Consider the following 20,724-nt stretch of genomic DNA (forward strand, 5'->3'; position numbering starts at 1 on the left):
GCCATAAATTTAAAAAAACAACACATAGACATCCCATTGTTCTATTTAATCCTAACATGAGAACTTCCCAGTGTAATTTGGCAGGTTGCTATCTCTGCAATCCGTGCAGAATTAGTGCTGTAGATCAGTTTTTAACAGTTCATCCCCAGTATAAACCATTTTCTTGGCAGTCAGGTGAACATCACAGTAGGGGCCTGTGTGAGAGGTTGTTTTTTTTTTTTTTTTTTTTTTAAATGGAGCTATCCCATCTCCTAGAACTGGCAGGGACCTTGAAAGGTCATCAAGTCCAGCCCCCTGCCTTCACTAGCAAGACCAAGTACTGATTTTACCCCAGGTCCCTAAGTGGCCCCCTTAAGGATTGAACTCACAACCCTGGGTTTAGGAGGCCAATGCTCAAACCACTGAGCTATCCCTCCCCCTGGGATAATTAGACCTAATTAGAAGGTCTAACCTTGAATTACCCGCTAAGGGAAGCTATAGAGTCCAGTAGTGAAGAGTGCCAAAATGCAAGGCTCAACGATATTCTTGTGAATAAAAGAAAAGACTAGGAGTTAGGAGGTTCTGACACAGAAAGGGCAATAGATGTGCGAAGTGGTGTAGCTATGATTAATATATTGTGGATATTATTACAACACCGAGTACTGCACTGTAACTGCACTTCTCTTCCAGCCCATTTTTATAATTGTTTTATAAAAGAACAGTCTGAAAACATTACTTATTTGTACCAAAAATTCAACGGTTCACCACAAGGTCAAGGTTAATTAATCTACAAAGTTGTTTGCATTTGCTTGCACTTTAATATTGAAATTGTAAAAAGCAGAAATCACAAGGTCTGCCTCTTCAGTTGTCAAGGTCAAGAATTTTTAGGTAATTGAATTAAATCTATAATTAATTCAATTTTATTTATTAAATCTGTATTTATATCCTTGTTAATATTCTACATGTATCTCTGCAGTACTTTATATCATGTTTCTCTAGTTAAGGGTCTGCTCACATACGCAGTAGAAGTCATACCTCAGGGGGTTGTAGCACAGCTGCAAATAGACTGGGAGTTCTTCCACTGAATTCACTGGGCTTTGGATCAGAGCCATAAATACTAGCCAGAGATCCATTTTGCCCTGTTTGTTGAATTCAGAATCATTTGGACTACATAGAGATTTTGAGACATCCTCTAGTTAATGGAGGGTCCAGTGACTAGGATTCCAACTGGGATTGTAGGAAAACAGGGTTCATTTCTCTCCTTTGCCACAGACTTCCTGTGTGACCCTGGGCAAGTCACTTAGCCTCCTAGTACCTCCGTTCCCCATCTGTAAAACAGGGATAATAGCCATGCCCTGCCACAGAGGGGTGTTGTGAGGATAAATACATTGAAGATTGTGAGGCGCTCGGATACTTGGATGGTGGTGACCATACAAGTACCTGAGGTAGAAAAAAATAGGACTGTATCTAATAAATCAGATTCTTTGTAAGAATATTACTATGACATTTGAAGGAAACTAGCAAAAGAATGGAAAAATAAACCATTCTAGAAAGCATAAAGTAGACAATGCCATGGCGGTGCTGTGTTCACACACGAACTGTATGGCGAGAGGTGTTTCGGATACACCTGCCAGTAAGGCCCTATCCTAAGAAGTGAAGTTGAAGGGAGCAGAAGGCGCAGGATCAGGCCCTTGGGGGGGAGGTAGAGGATCAAACCAGTGGTCAGAACAATCTGAGGTAGGACACCAAATACAGTCTTTGACAAGTGTTTCATGGACACATGAGAGTCATTGGCCAGGAATTGTCCTCCATGTTTCATGGACAATAGTGCAGGTGATGGCCATCCCCTCTCCATCAGCCACTGTTATTGTCACACAAGGATGATTATCTGATCTGAGGGGCATGGCATCCCTGGTTTGAATTTGGGATTCCTTCTCTCAGGCGGGCTGCCTACCAAGACTGAAGAGCCCTGCCTGTCCTGAGCAATCTGGTTTCTTTCAAGGCACCAGACTTGACACTACTACCATGTTTGAATTGTTCACACTGGGGTGTGGATTTCTTTCTGACAGGCTAACACCTCTCAGAACATCAGTGATCAGCTGTCCCTTTTCTGTAGTACCTTATGTCCTTTTCTCAGAGCTGTGCACATGGTCTTTTTAGCTTCGATGTCTGTGCTGAGTCTGTCAACACGCTGCCTGAGCACCTGTAGCTCCTCTCATATTTTCTCAGGCCCCACCCCATTCCCTGGGTTTGCAGGATGTTTTCGCTGGGAAGAATTTTGAATTGGCAGTTTGGTACAGCAGCAAACCAAGTAGGATAGGTAGAAGGTAGTGGCAGATTTTGTAGTAAATTACTATGCTTTTTGGCACCAGAGTCATGGGACCAGCTGGCCCCATAAGACCTTTATATTAAATCCTGACACAGTCAAATCAACTAAATGTCTATTTAAGCAATGGTGACAAATGCAGAGGTCATTTCTTAGCAGTTAATGACTGGTTGGAGGAGGTGAGGTTCCAAGGCAAAGCCAAAGGCTCTTAGCCTAGACACACTAACTGCCAGGAAATGCCTGACTCAGATATTGGTTTTGGTGATACATTACTAAAATATTTCCCTTAAAAAAGAAAGAAATTATGTTTTATGTACTGAAAAGTTACATTTGAAATGCATGTGGCTACAGTTGCTGTGTTAGCTTTGCAGTACTGGGTTTGCCCTCGCAGATAAAGAACAGTATGGTAACCCAGAAAAAAGCAGGACTTCAGTGTGAATATGCAAATCAATTCAGTTAAGGCCTTGTGTACCTTAGGAGGATTTCGTTATAGCGATATAGCTATGCTGGCAAAACTCTGTAGTGTAGATCAGTATAATAGTACGTATCTGGTATAATTGAGGCTAGTTTCCCTGACCGGCATAAGCTATACTGGTATCAGCACAGTTATATCAATAGAACTGTTTTACACTACAGCTTTTACTGAGATAGCTATGCTGCTAAAACCATGAAATGTAGACCAGACTTAAGACTGAATATTCTTAATGTATGTTCTGTTGTTCCTAGGTTTTCCAGGGGGAGCACCACTTCCTACTATCGCTTATAAATGTTGCTATTCTAACCCCTAGTCACTTAGAACTTGACAAATTTCTTCCCTTTTGGAATGGAACTTACCAAATATAACTGTAAGAAGGGTGTTTTTCTTCATTAGTTTTAACATGCGAGGGTCACCTTTTTGGCTGACACAGCAGGAAATGAACCAGTAATTTCTGGCGTTGAAATTACGAGCCTCTACAGCTTGAACTAAAGAGCTGGCTTTGGCAGCTGAATGTTGTAGCAGACCCTTGTTTTCTGTGGATCAGGAGTGGGAAACTATATAACGCATCCTGACCAGTGGGTTGCCTGAGTAAAAACAATCCATGGGTTTCAGAGCATCAGGGGAGTAGAAAAAATACATTTTCCTCTTCATGCAAAAATTCTATTTTTGACTGTTCTGGTCACAAACTACCTTGAGAAAGAGAGTTGAAAATTGATGTGGAAATGGCCCTAATTGGGAGAACTGCCCTTCGTGTTCCAGTGAAAATTGGTCAAATTAAACTGAGTAATAACCCACTGAAAACCATGCCTTATGTATGCACAGTACTGTTGGCATGCTCTTTCAGCCCTTCATAGCAGCGTTCAGCGAGAAGGTAGGATGCACCAAGCATTCAGTGTGAAGCTAAGTTTGCTGCAGAGAGTAAGCGAATTCATAACACACCTTGCACGGTAAAAGCCACACATCTCCTAAGGCTTGCAGGTCGAGGGAGCCAGCCTGTGAACTATTGAGAAGGGCATTTTGGTGATGTGTAAGTCCAGTAACTCCACATTGGGGAATTCTGGTTTTTCTATTATCTTCTTTGAAAACCAAAAAACCCTAGGGAATTCCATTTCAATGTTAGCATTTCCTAACTTTTGTCTCCTTTAAACATGCAACCTTAACATTCTCTTAATGTTGCCATTTTGATGGAATTGTATACAGTGTTCTGAGATCCCTGAAATCTTTGTAAGAAAGGGTATGTGACATACAGTTGTCAGTCCAGATGTCTGCAGCCTTAGCTCTGCATTCCCTAGTATTTTTAAATCTAAGTGCGGATATTAGCAATACTGTACTTTGAAATAGGGTGGTCACTCATCCCCAGAATACTGGACATTCCGGTACTTCCAGGAACAGTGTGGGCCCACCCACCCCCATCTGTGTGATTTCCTCCCACGCACACACCTTCCCCCACATGACCTCAAATACATGAATGTGTGAAGTCACGCTGGCGGGAGTGGGGCAGCACACTCTTCAAAATGGCATCCCCTTCTGTGATACTGGACAAAACCATGTCTGGTTTTGTCTCAGTGTGGGGCAGGGGACAAACCTTGAAAAACAGGACCGTTTGGCTTAAAGCCGGACGAATGGCCTGCCTACTTTGAAATGACTTTCAATGGGCTGATTTTTCTACTGTGTTCCCTGACTAAATCATTGTGTAAAGACAAAATGTCAAGAAGTCTTATACTGCGGTACTTGAATATTGCAGTTCTGGGTAATGCTAGAAATAGTTTACATAAAGAAAAATCTGTTGGCCATAACAGAGTGATGCTGAGGCAGAGAGATGGTGGGGCGCACATGTCATATGACACAGGGTAGTAAGAAACACTGTAAAATGAACAATTAGATGAACATTTCAGATTGTACGTCCTCCTAATTATCCTTTTAATTATTCATCTAAAACAAGTAAAATGACCCCTGACAGAGCCATAAATGATTTAGATACTATCAAATATTTATAAGATGCAACTGAAATCCCCACTGTGCATTGTAACAGATGCACATGAATCTCCTTTCTCGGATTCCTCATCATGTGCAATTTTATGTATGGGATTTATAACCGATTGAATGCAATCTGCAGTATTTTAAAAAGCAACGGAGATGTTTAAGGGAGGAAGAAAGGCGTGTTGCTTTCAGTCACTTCTTTGATTTAATGGGCATAATTTAGAATAAAGATGGAGGGCCAGATTTGGTGCAAATAGGCTGTAGGCGGCGAGCAGCGAATTCCCCCGTTGCAGGTGAACTCCCTGCTTGTTCCAATAGAGGCTGCAAACTAGGGCCTGCCCCCTATAGTTCTCCCAGCCACCTGGACAAATTGAGAGGGGTGTGTCAGGACAATAAGGAACGGAGCTCCACTATATCAAGGGTGCAACTTTAGAGCTGCTGCTGGGCTGCTGTAATTGCATCAGAGCTAGATCTGACACTGGAAATCAGGGAAGTGGTATTAGCTCCCTCGCATGCCTGCGCCTGCTCCTCTGCTGAACAGAGCTTCAGGACAGGAGAGATTCTCGCCTGTATGATTTTCATTTCATGTTATTTCACAACTATCCTGTTTGTTTTTCAGCACTGAGTAAAACTTTTCCATTGGTACATAATAAATGTGGATTTATATGATTATATGACCTTTCATCCTGAGGTTCTGAACACAGTCGGTGGTGCTCCCTAGCTACTTTTAGGAGAACTACTTTGGGATAAAAACTATTAAATAAATAGATAAATAAAAAAAAATCCCTTTTATTGTTAAGCAGGGGTTTTGTACGGGGGATTTTTGTAAGAAGCCTTCATTTAGTCTCCCGTCTCCTAAAAGGGGGAGGAGTAGAAATGAAAGACGATCTTGTAGTTAAAACAATAGACTGGGGTTAATTCTCAGTTCTCCAGACTTCTTCTGGGAACTTGGGCCAGTCACTTAATCTTTCTCGGTGTCAGTTCCCCAACTGTAAAATGGACATAATAATGCTTCCTATCTCCGACCTCTTGTCTGCTTTCATTATAAGTTCGTCAGGGTAGGGACTAAGTATACATGCAGTGCCTAGCACAATGGGACCCTGCTCTCTGTTAGAGCCTCTGACTGCTACTGCTACGTCAAAGACAAATGAATTTGGAAATTAAGTATTTAGCCCTTACTTTAAACGGTACATTAATGGTGAGGACACATGTAACAGACATGAATTGCATTGCCTGAGGCACTACTGGGAGATGCACAGATACTACAGAAAGAAGAACAGGAGTACTTGTGGCACCTTAGAGACTAACAAATTTATTAGAGCATAAGCTTTCGTGGACTACAGCCCACTTCTTCGGATGCATATAGAATGGAACATATATTGAGGAGATATATATACACACATACAGAGAGCATAAACAGGTGGGAGTTGTCTTACCAACTCTGAGAGGCCAATTAATTAAGAGAAAAAAAAAACTTTTGAAGTGATAATCAAGCTAGCCCAGTATAGACAGTTTGATAATAAGTGTGAGAGTACTTACAAGGGGAGATAGAGTCAATGTTTGTAATGGCTCAGCCATTCCCAGTCCTTATTCAGTCTGACATCAGGAATCAAAATACTCAAAAACCAGTGGGAGAACACTTTAACCTGTCTGGTCATTCAGTGACAGACCTGCGGGTGGCTATATTACAACAGAAAAACTTCAAAAACAGACTCCAAAGAGAGACTCCTGAGCTAGAATTGATATGCAAACTAGACACAATCAACTCCGGTTTGAATAAGGACTGGGAATGGCTGAGCCATTACAAACATTGACTCTATCTCCCCTTGTAAGTACTCTCACACTTATTATCAAACTGTCTGTACTGGGCTAGCTTGATTATCACTTCAAAAGTTTTTTTTTTCTCTTAATTAATTGGCCTCTCAGAGTTGGTAAGACAACTCCCACCTGTTTATGCTCTCTGTATGTGTGTATATATATCTCCTCAATATATGTTCCATTCTATATGCATCCGAAGAAGTGGGCTGTAGTCCACGAAAGCTTATGCTCTAATAAATTTGTTAGTCTCTAAGGTGCCACAAGTACTCCTGTTCTTCTTTTTGCGGATACAGACTAACACGGCTGTTACTCTGAAACCAGATACTACAGAGAGGAGCACAGTGTAAGAACCAATAAAGAATTAAATAGGAGAGGCGATAAGGAAAGTAAATATAAAGGGGGGAGATGGAAGTGTGGAGGGGCCAAATTTAATTCATCTGAGGGTCTGTCTACACAGCAAAAGCTGTGCACAGTGTAGCCTACTCGAGCTGTAACACTGGCAGTGAAGTCAGCACTGCAGGGGCGTTAGAGCAGGCTAACAAGCTGAGTACGTACCCAGGTTCTGTTGCGCTGTCTTCACTGCTGCTGTTACCCTCAAGGAGCTCGAGTAGGCTACTGCTCGTGCAGAGCTTTTGTTGTGTGGACAGATGCTGAGATAGGGGAGCGGAGTTTGGGGGGAGGCTTGCTAAGGTTGTATCTGTCTGCCATGCAAGGTTATGTTGTGTCTCAAGCACAATCCTCCAGCAGATCCACTCAGCTCCACGGTTGTGTTGATTGCATACTTGGAAAGTGGAAAGTTCTGACGACCCTGTCTTTGAATTCTAAAGAATGGCATTTCATGCAAAGCGCCCTTTGATAGTGCCAGGCAGACACCAGCATTTTATCTCTGCGCCTTAATGCAGCTAATTGCTTTCTAATGAAAGCAGACTCCCTGGCTAGAGAAATAAACTCTTAACTCTGTGTCTCAGAAAACAAGTTTTAAATAGAGTCCTCCTGCACCATGGTCCAGACCCGGCAAAGCCCTTAAGCATGTGCATAACTAGAGTTACCATATTTGCACAATCCAAAAAGAGGACATGGGGGGGAGGAGCCCCGCTCTAGCCCCGCCCCATCCTACTTCCCACCCCCTGACTGCCCCCCTCAGAACCTCCAACCCCCCCCCACTCCTTGTTCCCTGACTGCCCCCTCCTGGGACCCCTGCCACTAACTGCCCCCTAGGGCCTCACCCCCTATCTAAGCCTCCCTGCTTCTTGTCCCCTGACCGCCCCCTCCTGAGAACCCCCCACCCTAACTGCCCTTCATGGACCCTACCTGTCCCCTGACTGCCCCGACCCTTATCCACATCCCCACCCCATATTCACAGCCCCGCCCCCAGACAGACCCCCCGGGACTCTCATGCCCTATCCAACTGCTCCCTGCCCACTGACAGGACCCCCAGAACTCCCGACCCATCCAACCCCCTCTGCTCCCTGCCTGCCTCGACCCCTCTCCATACCCCGAACTCCTGACCCATCCAACCCCCTCCCATCCCCTGACCAGGGCCGGCTTTAACAAGAGCCCAGGAATCAGGCTGCGCTCCGGCCGGAGTCGCGGGGCTTGGGGCCGGGCTGCAGGTGCTCGGCCGGGGCCGGGCCGGCCGCCCTGGGGCCCAAGCCGGGCCAGAGCCACTGGGGCTGGCACGCTCGTCCGGAACCGGGGCCGCGGCCTGGGGCCCGAGCCAGGCTGGAGCCGCTGGGGTTGGGGCTGATGCGCTTGGCCGGAACTGGGGCCGGGGCCCGAGCCGGGCTGGGCCGGAGCTGCTGGGGCTGGCCGGGGCCGGACTGGGCCGCGCCGCGCCTCCCCGGAGTCCTCCTCCTCGCATCCCCCCCGCCCCAGCTTACCTGCTGCTGCCCGCCTGCCCCTGCTTCTTTTCAGACTTCCCGTGAAGATCTGATTGGCGGGAAGCAGGGGAGGGGGAGGAATGGGGGGGCAGAGCGTTCAGGGAAGGGGAGGAGGGGGAAGACAGCTGCGGGGCCGGGGGCGTGCTAAGGCTGCAGGGGATGGGGGGAGCCGAGAAGGGGCTTTGGCTGCCGAGCGGCGCCGCTTTTCGATCTATAAATAGCCAACCGGGGGGAAATCCCGGACATTTTTAGATTTTTAGAAATCCCCTCCCCCCCCCCGATGACTATTTATAGATTGAAAAGCCGGACATGTTCGGGAAAGGCTGGACATATGGTAGCCCTAGCATAAGTTTGTTAGTAAATACGCCTATTGTCTGCTGTGAGATTACTCGTGCTTAAAGTTATACACGTGGTTAAGTTGTTTGCTTGTATAAAGCCCCTAGATGGAAAATATAGGAGCGAATCCTGTCCCTGGTGCCTCTGTGTGACGAAGGCCATACTGCAGTGGGGAATATCCTTCAGACTGGCAGTATAGTGCTAATCTCTTCTGGATGCCCTAGGGCACAATCACATGATTGGCAGGGATGAGACGGTTCTATTGGGGTGAAGATACCTCCTCCCAGGGCAGATTGGAGGAAGATGCCAGCTGCAATTATGCCCCACCTAGAAAATCTTTTTCCTCCATCCGTGGGTCCTCCTCCTTCCATGGGTCCCATTTCTCCCCCTCTGGAAGCTCTGCAGGATTTCTGTTGTTCCACCGCTGCATTTACCCCTGGGCCCAGTGTGGGGAAAGAGGGGGTTGGATTACTTATGGATGGCAAGGGAGGAAGATCCTTGTTCACATGACAGCTTTGTCCCACTGAGTGGGAACGGAGCCCTTCCTCGCTCATCAGGAATGGTCTGGTGGAGCAGAGCTGCCTTACATGGAGCTGACTGAGGCGTGGGGAGTCTGGCCGCTGTGTGAAGCGTACTGTAGTAATTGTTTCGCCAGCAGAGACAAGAAGGTTCCTCTTTGGCTCATGTTTTTGATGGCATCATAGAACCATAGGGCTAGAAGGGACCGCAAGCGTCATCTAGTCTAACCCCCTGCCAAGATGCCATCCAACACAGATGGCTATCCAGCCTCCTTTTGAAAACTGCCATAGTCCTACTGTTCTTACAGTTAGGAAGTTTTCCCTGAGATTATGGAGAAACTTTGGTAATCTCCCATTGTTTCCATGGGATCGAGCTCTCCCTAATTCACTTGTATTGTTCGTATTAGTGCTTTTCCTATCCTCCTGGACTTGCATATGGTTAGAAAAAGAAAGCCGTTGTAACCAGCAACTGTGCATCAATCATCATAAACACTATAGCAAAAATACACTCAAAATCTTTGTCCCTCTCTTTGTCTTGTGTGTGCAGTCGCTATCCTTCTGAAGGACGATTATTTCATCAGCGGTGCTGGGCTGCCGGGTAGATTCAAAGCCGAAAAAGTGGAATTTCATTGGGGTCAGAGCAATGGATCCGCTGGCTCTGAGCACAGCATCAACGGCAAGAGATTCCCTGTTGAGGTGAGTGGAAAGAGAACATGTTTATGTCCTTGCAGAAAAATGGATTGCAGTCGTGTGAGATGCATCAGGAGCACTGCAATGTTCCATCCGCTGACATATCAGTTTTCAGGTCTTTCATGGCTGATTGCCTATCATCTCGCATGTGCTGCTGAGGTGTCAGCTCCCCCCACGGGGCTCTGCTAATGGTGCCAGCCCTCATCACCCACTTGTTACATTTTCAAACAAGCACCTTTGTGCTTTCTCCCAGGCCATTTTTTACGCATGAGAGGAGCTCCTTGGTAAACATCTGCAAAGCCCCCCATTGTACTCCTTCAAATCCTCCTTACAACTCTCCTCTGCCATGATGCCTACAAAAGACAATGGTTATGCAGTTGGCATGCTGGGACTGCTTCCCGTCATCAATATTTTTTTTGTTTCCCTGTGTTCCCATCTCTCTGTAGCCACTTATGTCCTGTCTCATACTTACACTGTGAGCTCTTCAGGGCAGGCACTGTCTTTTGGTTTCGTGTTTGTACTGCCATGGAGCTCTGGTCTATGGCTGGGGATCATACACACTATGGTAAGACACACAATGAATAATACATGTCATTTATTTGCCTTGTCACTCAACTTTGCTGATAGTGTGCAGTATGGACTGAAGGTTTTCTACCGCGACATATAACGAATGATCTCTGATGGAAGGCACTACATAGAAGCCATTGTATTGGATAAACTCTTTGTTGCAGTATTCGTTATAGACGTGTAACGTGGCTGTGAATCTTGTCTGTGAACAATGTACTCATGCTGAAGGCTTGTGTGTAGACAGGAAAGGCCTTGCGCATGAGGCATTGGGCTGAAATTTTAGGAGACCTTGGCGCCATTCCCAGGCTCCTCCTGTGTGATTTGGGGGAGAGTTTTGGAAACGCAAACGTTTGTACCTCCGACAGTCTTCTCTTGAATCTTTCTACCTCAGTTCCCCATCTGGAGAATATGGATAGAAGTCCTTCTTTTCTCCCACCTTTTGTCTGTCTTGCCTATGGAGGCTGTAAGCTCTTTGAGAAAGGGATTGTCTTTTACTATGTGTTTGGACAGCATCTAGCATGATAGGGACTCAATCTCTGTTGCCGCCTCTAGGCGCTCATGCAATGAGGATAGTGAACTAACAACACACATGTTTCAACACATGTTGCCATCTCTCTCTCTCATTTGGCAATGCTGGTATGCGCAAAGAGGAGAGTGGTTTTTATTGGGGAATAAAGGACACATGTAAAGCTCTGGTGCCAAGCTACTCGCCTTCTGAAGTTGTGGTAGGACACTGTGCAACCCTTCCTTTGTGTCAGGTGTTGTAATTCCTTTCCCCGTGCCAGCAACGTTATTCCACACTCATTTGAAGAATGAAACGTTATTTTGTTTTGAAAGAAGCAATATATAGAAAATAATTTCCTTTTCTTTTAAATAGAAAAGTATATTCCTGGTTTCTTTTTGCGTTGGTTAGAATACTCATTTATTCTGCTTTTAAAAAAAAAACCCTACTTACGTCTTTAAGGTGTCTGTTCACACATCAGGAGTACTTGAGTGAGAATCTGTATGCAGCAATGAGCCCTCATGGCCCAAACCTGAGAGCTTCTGCATTTAGGTTGTGCTTATTTCTGGATGTTTGCCCAAAAGCAGTCTGCTTTTTTCAAAATGGTTTAATTTTACGGCAGGTGGTTTATTGCAATCAAAATCTGATTTAAAAACCAGACTTGATTCAGTGTTACAACATGGACTTCCGAACTCCTGCTCTTTCTAGACTGCACTGTACAAGCACAGAACCCACACGTCTGCCTTTAGGATCTCTTGAAAGGAAACAAATTTAAAAAGTTGGGGCCTGATCCGTTGGGATTGTGCTTGAGCCCCTTTTGCAAATGCTCTCTGCACACGTTCTAACATCCGCCAAAGAGGCCCCATTGATTTTAATGGGAGCTTCAAGTGCTCAGGAGTGTTCAGGTTTGGCTCTGAGGGCTCAATCCTGCATGTCCGTTCCAACGCGAGTATTCCGAATGCGTGCACAGGCACTTTGAAAAAGGACCTAGGTACGATTTTATGGGATGGAACTGTTTTTGTGTAATGCTAATTGCAGTTCAGCCTGCAAGTGCCTACTGCAGTGTCTGTACTGGGCTAGCTTGATTATCACTTCAAAAGTTTTTTTCTCTTAATTAATTGGCCTCTCAGAGTTGATAAGACAACTCCCACCTGTTTATGCTCTCTGTATGTGTGTATATATATCTCCTCAATATATGTTCCACTCTATATGCATCCGAAGAAGTGGGCTGTAGTCCACGAAAGCTTATGTTCTAATAAATTTGTTAGTCTCTAAGGTGCCACAAGTACTCCTGTTCTTACTGCAACTCCAACTGCCTTATGCTTGGAGTTTCTTATACTGTGCTGTGCTCTAGAGGTAGTATTCCTAGGAGAGTTGTGAAAAAGCGGGGAAAAATCATACAATGATGGCCCCACTGATCTTAGCCCCTAGACACAGGCCAGTTATCTGTGGAATACTCAGGGGCACTTTGTATTCCAAGGCCTGGTCTACACTGGGTGTGTGGGGGGGAATCGATCTAAGATACACAACTTCAGCTACGAGAATAGCGTAGCTGAAGTCGACGTATCTTAGATCGACTTAGAATCACTTACTTCGTGTCCTCGCGGTGTGGGATCGACGGCCGCCGCTCCCTCGTCGACTCCGTTTCCACCTCTTGCCGCGGTGGAGTTCCGGAGTCGACGGCAGAGCGATTGGGGATTGATTTATCCACGTCTACGCTAGATGCGATAAATCGATCCCCAATAGATCGATCACTACCCGCCGATCCGGCAGGTAGTGTAGATGTACCCCAAGTCTGGCACAGTTCTAATGTCAAAGTAGTTGAAAGCAAGTTATCTCTGAACCTAATTGGAAAACCAGATGTGGACTGTACGAAGTCCATTAGTTCCAGAGCACATCCCATGGGATGCAGATGAATCTGCTTCAGCCATAGACTTGGCTCTGTAAACATGAAGTTCAGGTGCACATTCCTCTAGAAAATAAAATACTTGCTGTTAGTCTTTTTGTTGAGGAGGATGCACTGATTGCAGAAACTAATTAGAAATGTCAGATATAATGCGAAGCCTTATTGTTTGACCATGTTGTTTGTTTTTTATTATTACAACTAATGTGTCAGATGGTGAGGCTGTCTATGTTAATTGGTTTCCTTCATTGAAGCCCATCTGGATCACATTTTTTGTGATTTATATGTTATATTAGTTGGTAGGATATATGAGAGTGTCCTTTTATTTCATAGGCAAATCGAATCAAAGGCATCTTATCTTTCAGTACTTTTATTTATACAGAGCGTAATTGTTATCTCTTTTCAATACATAACATATATAAAAACATTTTAAATGGTTGGTTTCATGATGTGGTCTTGACTACCTATCTAGTTCTTCGATTTTCTTTGCAGACATTATAGCATTCCTTACCTACCCAGCGGGAGGAGAGGAGTGGGGCCTCGGGCAGAGCGGGAGGGGCTGAGGGCTAGCTTCCCTCAATGGCGTGTTCACCCACCACCCATGGGTAAATGCTAGTATTATGGTGACTGTTCAGTGGACCCCAAACCTCTGATTTTGGCCACATGCTAAGACCACAGTACCAATGCTAGTTGGCACTGTGTATTGTGGTGATCGCTTCTCTGACACTCCATGTTAGACCCTGTGTCTGAGCAGGGTCACTAACCAGTGCTGTGATGCTGATGATTAAAGCAGTGCTCTTCGTGGTGTCAATAATCCTACAGAGGAGGATGTGGGCTCTAGACCTGCTGGGAGAAAAATCTCTTTGTTTCCTTGAAAGTTTTTAATGTGTTCTCCTCATCTTAATGAGCTGCTGACGTGTTTGTGTGCGTGCCTGTTCTAGTCTAATTATTTCATTTTTTCCCGAGAGCCAAAGCTGAGTCGATCTGTGTACAAACGCCAGAAGCCATTAAACTGTGAAGTGACAGCATTCAAATAGAAAAATAGAAAATAAAATAGAAGCCTCCCTCAGGCCAGCGTAGAATGCAGGTCTTCCCCATTAGCGCCACTAGTGACAACAGCAGAACTTCAATCCTCCTGCGCTCCGGAATAGCCCGGCCTCTGCAGAGGTTCTGACACGGAGGTCAGACTGTCTTTCGTACCCGCTAATATGGTGGAAGCACAGGTGTATAGCATCTCAGGCAGGCTAACAATAGACCTGGGAGAGCTGTGCTGGCAGCATTCAGCACCTCTGTCTGAGCACGACTGGGACTTTTTCAGTTGCTTCCTATTCATTTTTATGCAAAATGCTGATTATTTCTGTGAAGAGCAGAAATCAGAAGAGTGATTTTAATCATGACTGTGTTAATTTGATATGAGCTTCGGCTGTTTATGAGCTTTCTTTTTAATGGCTCTAATTGTCAGTTATAATGTGAATGCCATTATACAGTAATATACAGTAATTTATTTAGTAAATGGGACTCTTATTCCAAGGACCATACTGCAGTATGCCATAGAGACCTAATCCCGTTAATCTTACATGAGCAAATTTGTACTGTCTGGCACCCCAAGCTGTCTTCTAAAGGTATTTGGCACATGGAGGTTTCTGCATGTGCGTTTTTGGAGATCTCTCTGTTTCTTTGAATTGAACAAAGCTGAAGAGAGGGGTTTAAAAAAGTTGTTCCCTTTCCCATTGGTTAGCCAGATTCTCATGGAAGGCTTCTGCATTATGGTGATTGACCCATTTCTCTAAATTATCATCATAAACAATCATTTGATGAGCAGTTCTTATTCTTCCTTAAATACACTTCTGGGAACATTTTCCAGGGTTGACTATTAGCCTTTGTGTTGTTCCTCTAACTCCCTGTTTGTCCTCTCGTAAGAACGGCCATACTGGGTCAGACCAAAGGTCCATCTAGCCCAGTATGCTGTCTTCCGACAGTGACCAACACCCGGTGCCTCAGAGGGACTGAACAGAACAGGTAATCATCAAGTGATCCATCCCCTGTCGCCCATTCCCAGCTTCTGGCAAACGGAGGCTAGGGACACCATCCCTCCCCATCCTGGCTAATAGCCATTGATGGACCTATCCTCCATGAATTTATCTAGTTCTTTTTTGAACAGTGTTATAGTCTTGGCCTTCACAACATCCTCTGGCAAGGAGTTCCACAGGCTGACTGTGCGTTGGGTGAAGAAATACTTCCTTTTGTTTAACAGATGTATTGGAGCATAAGCTTTTGTGGGTGAATACCCACTTCGTCAGATGAAAGCTTATGCTCCAATACATCTGTTAGTCGTAAAGGTGCCACAGGACCCTCTGTTGCTTTTTACAGATCCAGACTAACACGGCTACCCCTCTGATACCCTTCCTTTTGTTTGTTTGAAACCTGCTTCCTACTCCCTTTGGGGTAGTTCCCTTTGCCCAAGATTATACTAGTAAGACTAACTCCATTGTTGCTCAAATCTGGAGATGGTTGCTCAAATATGAATGCCCCACTCATAGCCCTGCCACAAAAAAGGGCAGTGGAGAGGGCCCTCCAAGCTGCTTAGAATGGCTGTGTGGGGCACAGCCAATCAGGGCCCAGCAGCCTAGTATAAGAAGAGCTGCAGGGCCAGCCAGAGGGAATTCTGTTCCTTGCTGGAGCTGTAGGAGTGTGGATGGCGTTTGGCTGGCTCACAGAGCTACAGAAACCCGGACAGGCAGCACTGCCAGAATTCAGGGAGAGCTGTTTGCTGGGACTTCATCAGGACAAGGCCCTGAGGTAAGGGTGAAGACAGCGTGGGGCTGCGGGGAAGTGGCCCAAAGAATTAGAGAAGTCATGCGACATAATTAAAGGGACATGGCGGATGGCTGCTATCTACAGGGTCCCTAGGCTGGGACCTGGACTAGTGGGTGGGCCCGGGTCCCCCCACCTCCAGTTAGCCACTGGGGGGAAGTGGCCTGGACACTGAGGCACCCCGGAGAGGGAACTGAACTATGGTGGCCCAGCTGGAGAACTGTAGCCAGGAAGCACCAAGAGGGAAAAGACATTGTCTCCAGGGAGAGAGCCCTGGGACACTGCTTTATCCCAGAGCAGGGACAGACTGAGAGAGAGTGTGTACAGGTGCGTGCACTCAGCCAAGGGGGCGTTCACGAGAGATGAGTGCACCCCGTTACAGACCCATTAGCATCATGTGACCCTATTGTTTCATATTGCTACTTGTGTGTCCCTGATGTAGAAGAAATATGTGTGATTCAATACAATGAAGCTCTTTCTAGAGGAAATAAATTGAGATCTAGTCTCTTTGTCTGCCTTTACCCTCAGAATTAATACCTTTTGCCACCCCTAGGGCCATATAATAGAGATTGTTTTTCACTAGTGTTTTGGGCAAGCCTTTTAACATTTGTGTACTTTGGGGGTTTAGGCAAAGAAGAGCAGATTGCTAAATGATTTCTTGAAGTCCACTGTTAGAACGCCCATGCTGCTTTACCATACAATAGTTGGGTTTGTTACTGGCATGCTGCACCTGCGAGAATAATGTCGTTGCGAAGGTTCTGCGGTTGGCTTTAAGCAGCCGTAAAGTTTTCTAGTGAGATAGGTGGACAGGAGTGGTTCTGTTTTCATTATATTTCTTTTGGTGGTTGCTCTTGAAATTTCCTTGCCTCCATCTGGCAGAATGTAGAAATGTACAAATCAGTAAGTGATGGAGGGAATTTAAAGAGACCATTGGGAATAGCTCATAGCAGAAGGCTTTGAGCAGATGAAGAATTTTTGCTTAGCATTCTCTTTGAAGGTCCAATCTTGTAGTCATATGGAGGTACTTAGAGCTCCCATTGACTCCAGAGGGAGAGCTACAAAGTCCACTTTGGGAGTGAGGATCTGGCCCTAAATTAGGGTTGCCAACCATCCAGGATTGCCCTGGAGTCTCCAGGAATCACAGATTAATCTTTAATTAGAGATTATGTCCTGGGATGAAACCTCCAGGAATACCTACAACTAAAATTGGCAACCCAACCCTAAGTCCAATGTTGTCTAGTGGTCTTTTGTATGTCGGAGGGAATTTTGTCGGTGTGAATTCCATCTGTTCTTGTGTCCATGACCTACTCGGTCAGGCAAGGAAGGGATGGCTCAAGTATATTTTAGACTAATTATTCTTTTTAGCAAACTCCCATTTTGCAGGCAATTTTGTTGCAAGCCTCAGCTACTGCTTTTCCCACAATGCCCTGACACCTTAGATGACAGAGGTCATCAAAAAGAAGGAGGAAAGCCAGAAGCTACCCTCGCTCCTCCATTTCCCTCCAGACTTTGCATCTCTTCCCCCTCCTCCACTTGAAATGATATTTTGGGTTTGTCATCAGCAGGAGTTCTGCTCAGTCTAATTTTAAGGATTAATATTGATATATGTATTGAGTACATGATTGCCTCGGTTTACCCTGTGTTAAGCTGCCACGTCCATGTTCAACTGAAGCAAAGCCTCGTGTAACCGTCTACTTTGTTTTTTCTTTTCCATGGCATCGCTGGTGCACTTTCCCCTTGTGATTGCCTTTAGTGCTTCCCGTATAGTGACAGGGGAATTGGTTGAGTCTTTAATTAATGACTTTATTGCAATAAAGGTTCCATTTTAGTGCGGAATGCTTCATCTTCTCGTAGTGAAATATTTAATCTCCATCTGGCTGATCTTTTCTGTGAATGCCCTGTGATAATTAAGAGGAAACATGAGAGGATGGTCTGAAATTAAAATGTGGTTGGTGGAGGTGTTAATGTATCGTGGGACTGTTCATGCAGAGACCAACACAAAATTTAAGGAAGGAAAAGCAGTCTGTTTTTATGATGTCTTGCTGTCTGCTGGACCCAAGTAACTTACAGTAGCTCACAGATGACAGGGCACCTGCAGAGTTTTGTTTCAAAGGAGCCACTTAGTGGCTAGAGACAGATACAGTTCCCTCAGTGTTTGATGGGAATATCCTGCTTTCCCCTAAGGATTTTCTGTGGCTTGTTGTGAATCAGTAGCACTGCACTGCAATTGCAATATGTTAATGATGGGCTAAGAGTTATACATTCCCTCAACATAAATCCCTAATTTTCTACATGTTTAATAGGAGTGTGGAAAGAGTGACAAGGAGAAGGAGGATCGGGTGGAGGGGAACATAAGAGATAAGAGGCTGACAGCCTGCTCCTGTTGTAAAGGGAAGTTATTTTGAATAGGAGAAAAATCAGTACAAAGGTTGGAGAATTTGACAGCGTTATAAGAACTATTTAAATAGAAGCTAGCAGATTCAATGGGACTGCTACTTGAAATGCTGGATTGTCAGGAGCCAGAAAAATGGAATGGGATAATCTCACTCTTACAGTGTGTTGGCTAGTTTCCTTATTTGCAAAGGACACCGGGATCTCTGTTGTGATGTTTTGGTGGCCAAACCCATGGCCAGTTTGCAGCAGTTCACAGTGGATATTGGACCCCTGGATGTAAAGAAAACCCACAAAGATTTATTGACGGCACAGACTCTCTCAAGCTTTTTTCTGTCTTGATTTTCTGAATAGCTGATAATAGAAGACATGGGGGGCCAGCAAGGAGAGGGGATCATAGAAGTGTAGGACTGGACGGGACCCCAAGAGGTCATCTAGTCCAGTCCCTTGCACTCCTGGTAATAACTACTAGAGCATTCCTGACAGGTGTTTGTCTAACCTGTTCTTAAAAACTTCCAATGACAGAGATTCCAAAACCTCCCTAAGCAATTTAACAACTCTGACAGTTAGGAAGTTTTTCCTAATGTCCAACCTAAACGTCCCTTGCTGCAATTTAACCCCATTGCTTCTTGTCCTATGCTCAGAGGTTAACGAGAACAATTTTTCTCCCTCCTCCTTGTAACAATCTTTATCTTTATCCCCTCTCAGTCTTTTCTTGTCCAGACTAAACAAACCCAGTTTTTTCATTCTTTCCTCACAGGTCATGTTTTCTAGACCTTTCATCATTTTTGTTGCCCTTCTCTGGACTTTCTGCAATTTGTCCACTTTTTTCCTGAAATGTGGCACCCAGAACTGGACACAATACTCCAGTTGAGGCCTAATCTGCGTGGAGTAGAGCGGAAGAATTACTTCTCATGTCTTGCTTACAACACTCCTGCTAATACATCCCAGGATGATGATCACTTTTTTTTGCAACAGTATTACACTGTTGACTCATCTTTAACTTGTGATCCACTATGACCCCCACATCCCTTTCTGCAGTACTCCTTCCTAGGCAGTCATTTCCCATTTTGTATGTGTGCAATTGATTGTTCCTTCCTAAGTGTCTTTATTGAATTTCATCCTATTTACTTCAGACCATTTCTCCAGTTTGTCCAGATCAGTTTGAATTTTAATCCTATCCTCCAAAGCACTTACAACCCCTCCCAGCTTGGTATCGTCCACAAACCTTATAAGTGTACCTTCTATGCCATTATCTAAATCATTGATGAAGATATTGAACAGAACTGGACCCAGGACCAATCGCTGCGGGACCCCACTTGATATTCCCTTCCAGCTTGACTGTGAACCACTGATAACTACTCCCTGGGAACAGTTTTCCAACCAGTTATGCACCCACCTTATAGTAGCTCCATCTAGGTTGTATTTCCCTAGTTTGTTTATGAGAAGGTCATGTGAGACTGTCTGAAAAGCCCTTAGTAAGGGCTGTTTATGCTCTCTGTATGTGTGTATATATATCTCCTCATTATATGTTCCATTCTATATGCATCCGAAGAAGTGGGCTGTAGTCCACGAAAGCTTATGCTCTAATAAATGTGTTAGTCTCTAAGGTGCCACAAGTACTCCTGTTCTTCTTTTTGCGGATACAGACTAACACGGTTGTTACTCTGAAACTAGTAAGGGAGAGAGATTTCTCCAAGTCCATAACTTCAGCGTCAACCACGGTTCATCTTGGCAGCACTTGGAAAATGTAAGTGTTTGATAATAATGGGGAGGCCTTTCCTACTGACTTCACTTTCCAAACACATAGTGATAAGGGACATGTTGTCTTTGATATGCTTGGTAGAAGATTTAAGGAGTCCAACTGCCTTGCGGCAGGACTATTCTGTGTTACACCGGCCTCCTTCTTCTGTGGGGTGACTGGCTGCTGCGAGTGGGTTGTTCTGTTGCTACCATATATAGCGGCTGTTAAACCACAGGACTCAGCAATGTGAGGCTGGATCTCAGCTGGGCTCAAGTATCCCTTTGCTCGAAATGCAGTTCAGAGAGCACTGCCCACTCCTGGGACCTGCTGCCTGGACCATTAGAAGATGCAAGTCAGGAGTATTTTTTGAGAAGGAAGTCTCAGCTCTGTTGTTTTTTTTTGCTCTCCGTGGAAGGTATTCGGCCCATTCTAAATTGGCAACGTGGTCATTCCAGAATGGGCAGTTGGTAACTTTGAAATCGTTCCGTTTAAAATAAATCAGGGGGATTTTTGTCAGAAATGGACCTGAATACAGCTGCCCTGAGCTTTTCTTTAATTCTGGAAGTCGGAACATTCCTGGGGTTTCGGTAGAAGTGAGTTACAAACCAGTGGCATGTACTGCTCTCCAGGGTGCATATTGTATTGAGCATATTTACAATGGTCGTGTGACCATGGGTTCAAATGGTCAGAGCCCTAGGTGCAGACTTTTTGTATTTGTATAAGATACTCATTGCAACGAGGCCATCTGGATAGAAGAGCTATCGTTCATTTGTTAAAAAGATTAGGGATTTGTTAAAT

General features: G+C 44.9%; 1 protein-coding gene across 6 annotated transcripts in view; it reads left to right on the top strand.

Annotated features, from left to right (window-relative positions):
• Nucleotides 1-20,724, top strand: part of PTPRG (protein tyrosine phosphatase receptor type G) — a 605,523-nt gene that overhangs the window by 310,552 nt on the left and 274,247 nt on the right. For all 6 annotated transcript variants that reach the window (XM_054036350.1, XM_054036352.1, XM_054036347.1 and 3 more), the window contains exon 4: nucleotides 9,863-10,011. In XM_054036350.1, coding sequence (XP_053892325.1) covers nucleotides 9,863-10,011 — 149 coding nt within the window. The remainder of the gene's footprint in view (nucleotides 1-9,862; nucleotides 10,012-20,724) is intronic.

This window comes from Malaclemys terrapin, chromosome 7 (genome assembly GCF_027887155.1).
Source record: "Malaclemys terrapin pileata isolate rMalTer1 chromosome 7, rMalTer1.hap1, whole genome shotgun sequence".
Lineage (NCBI taxonomy): Eukaryota > Metazoa > Chordata > Testudines > Emydidae > Malaclemys > Malaclemys terrapin.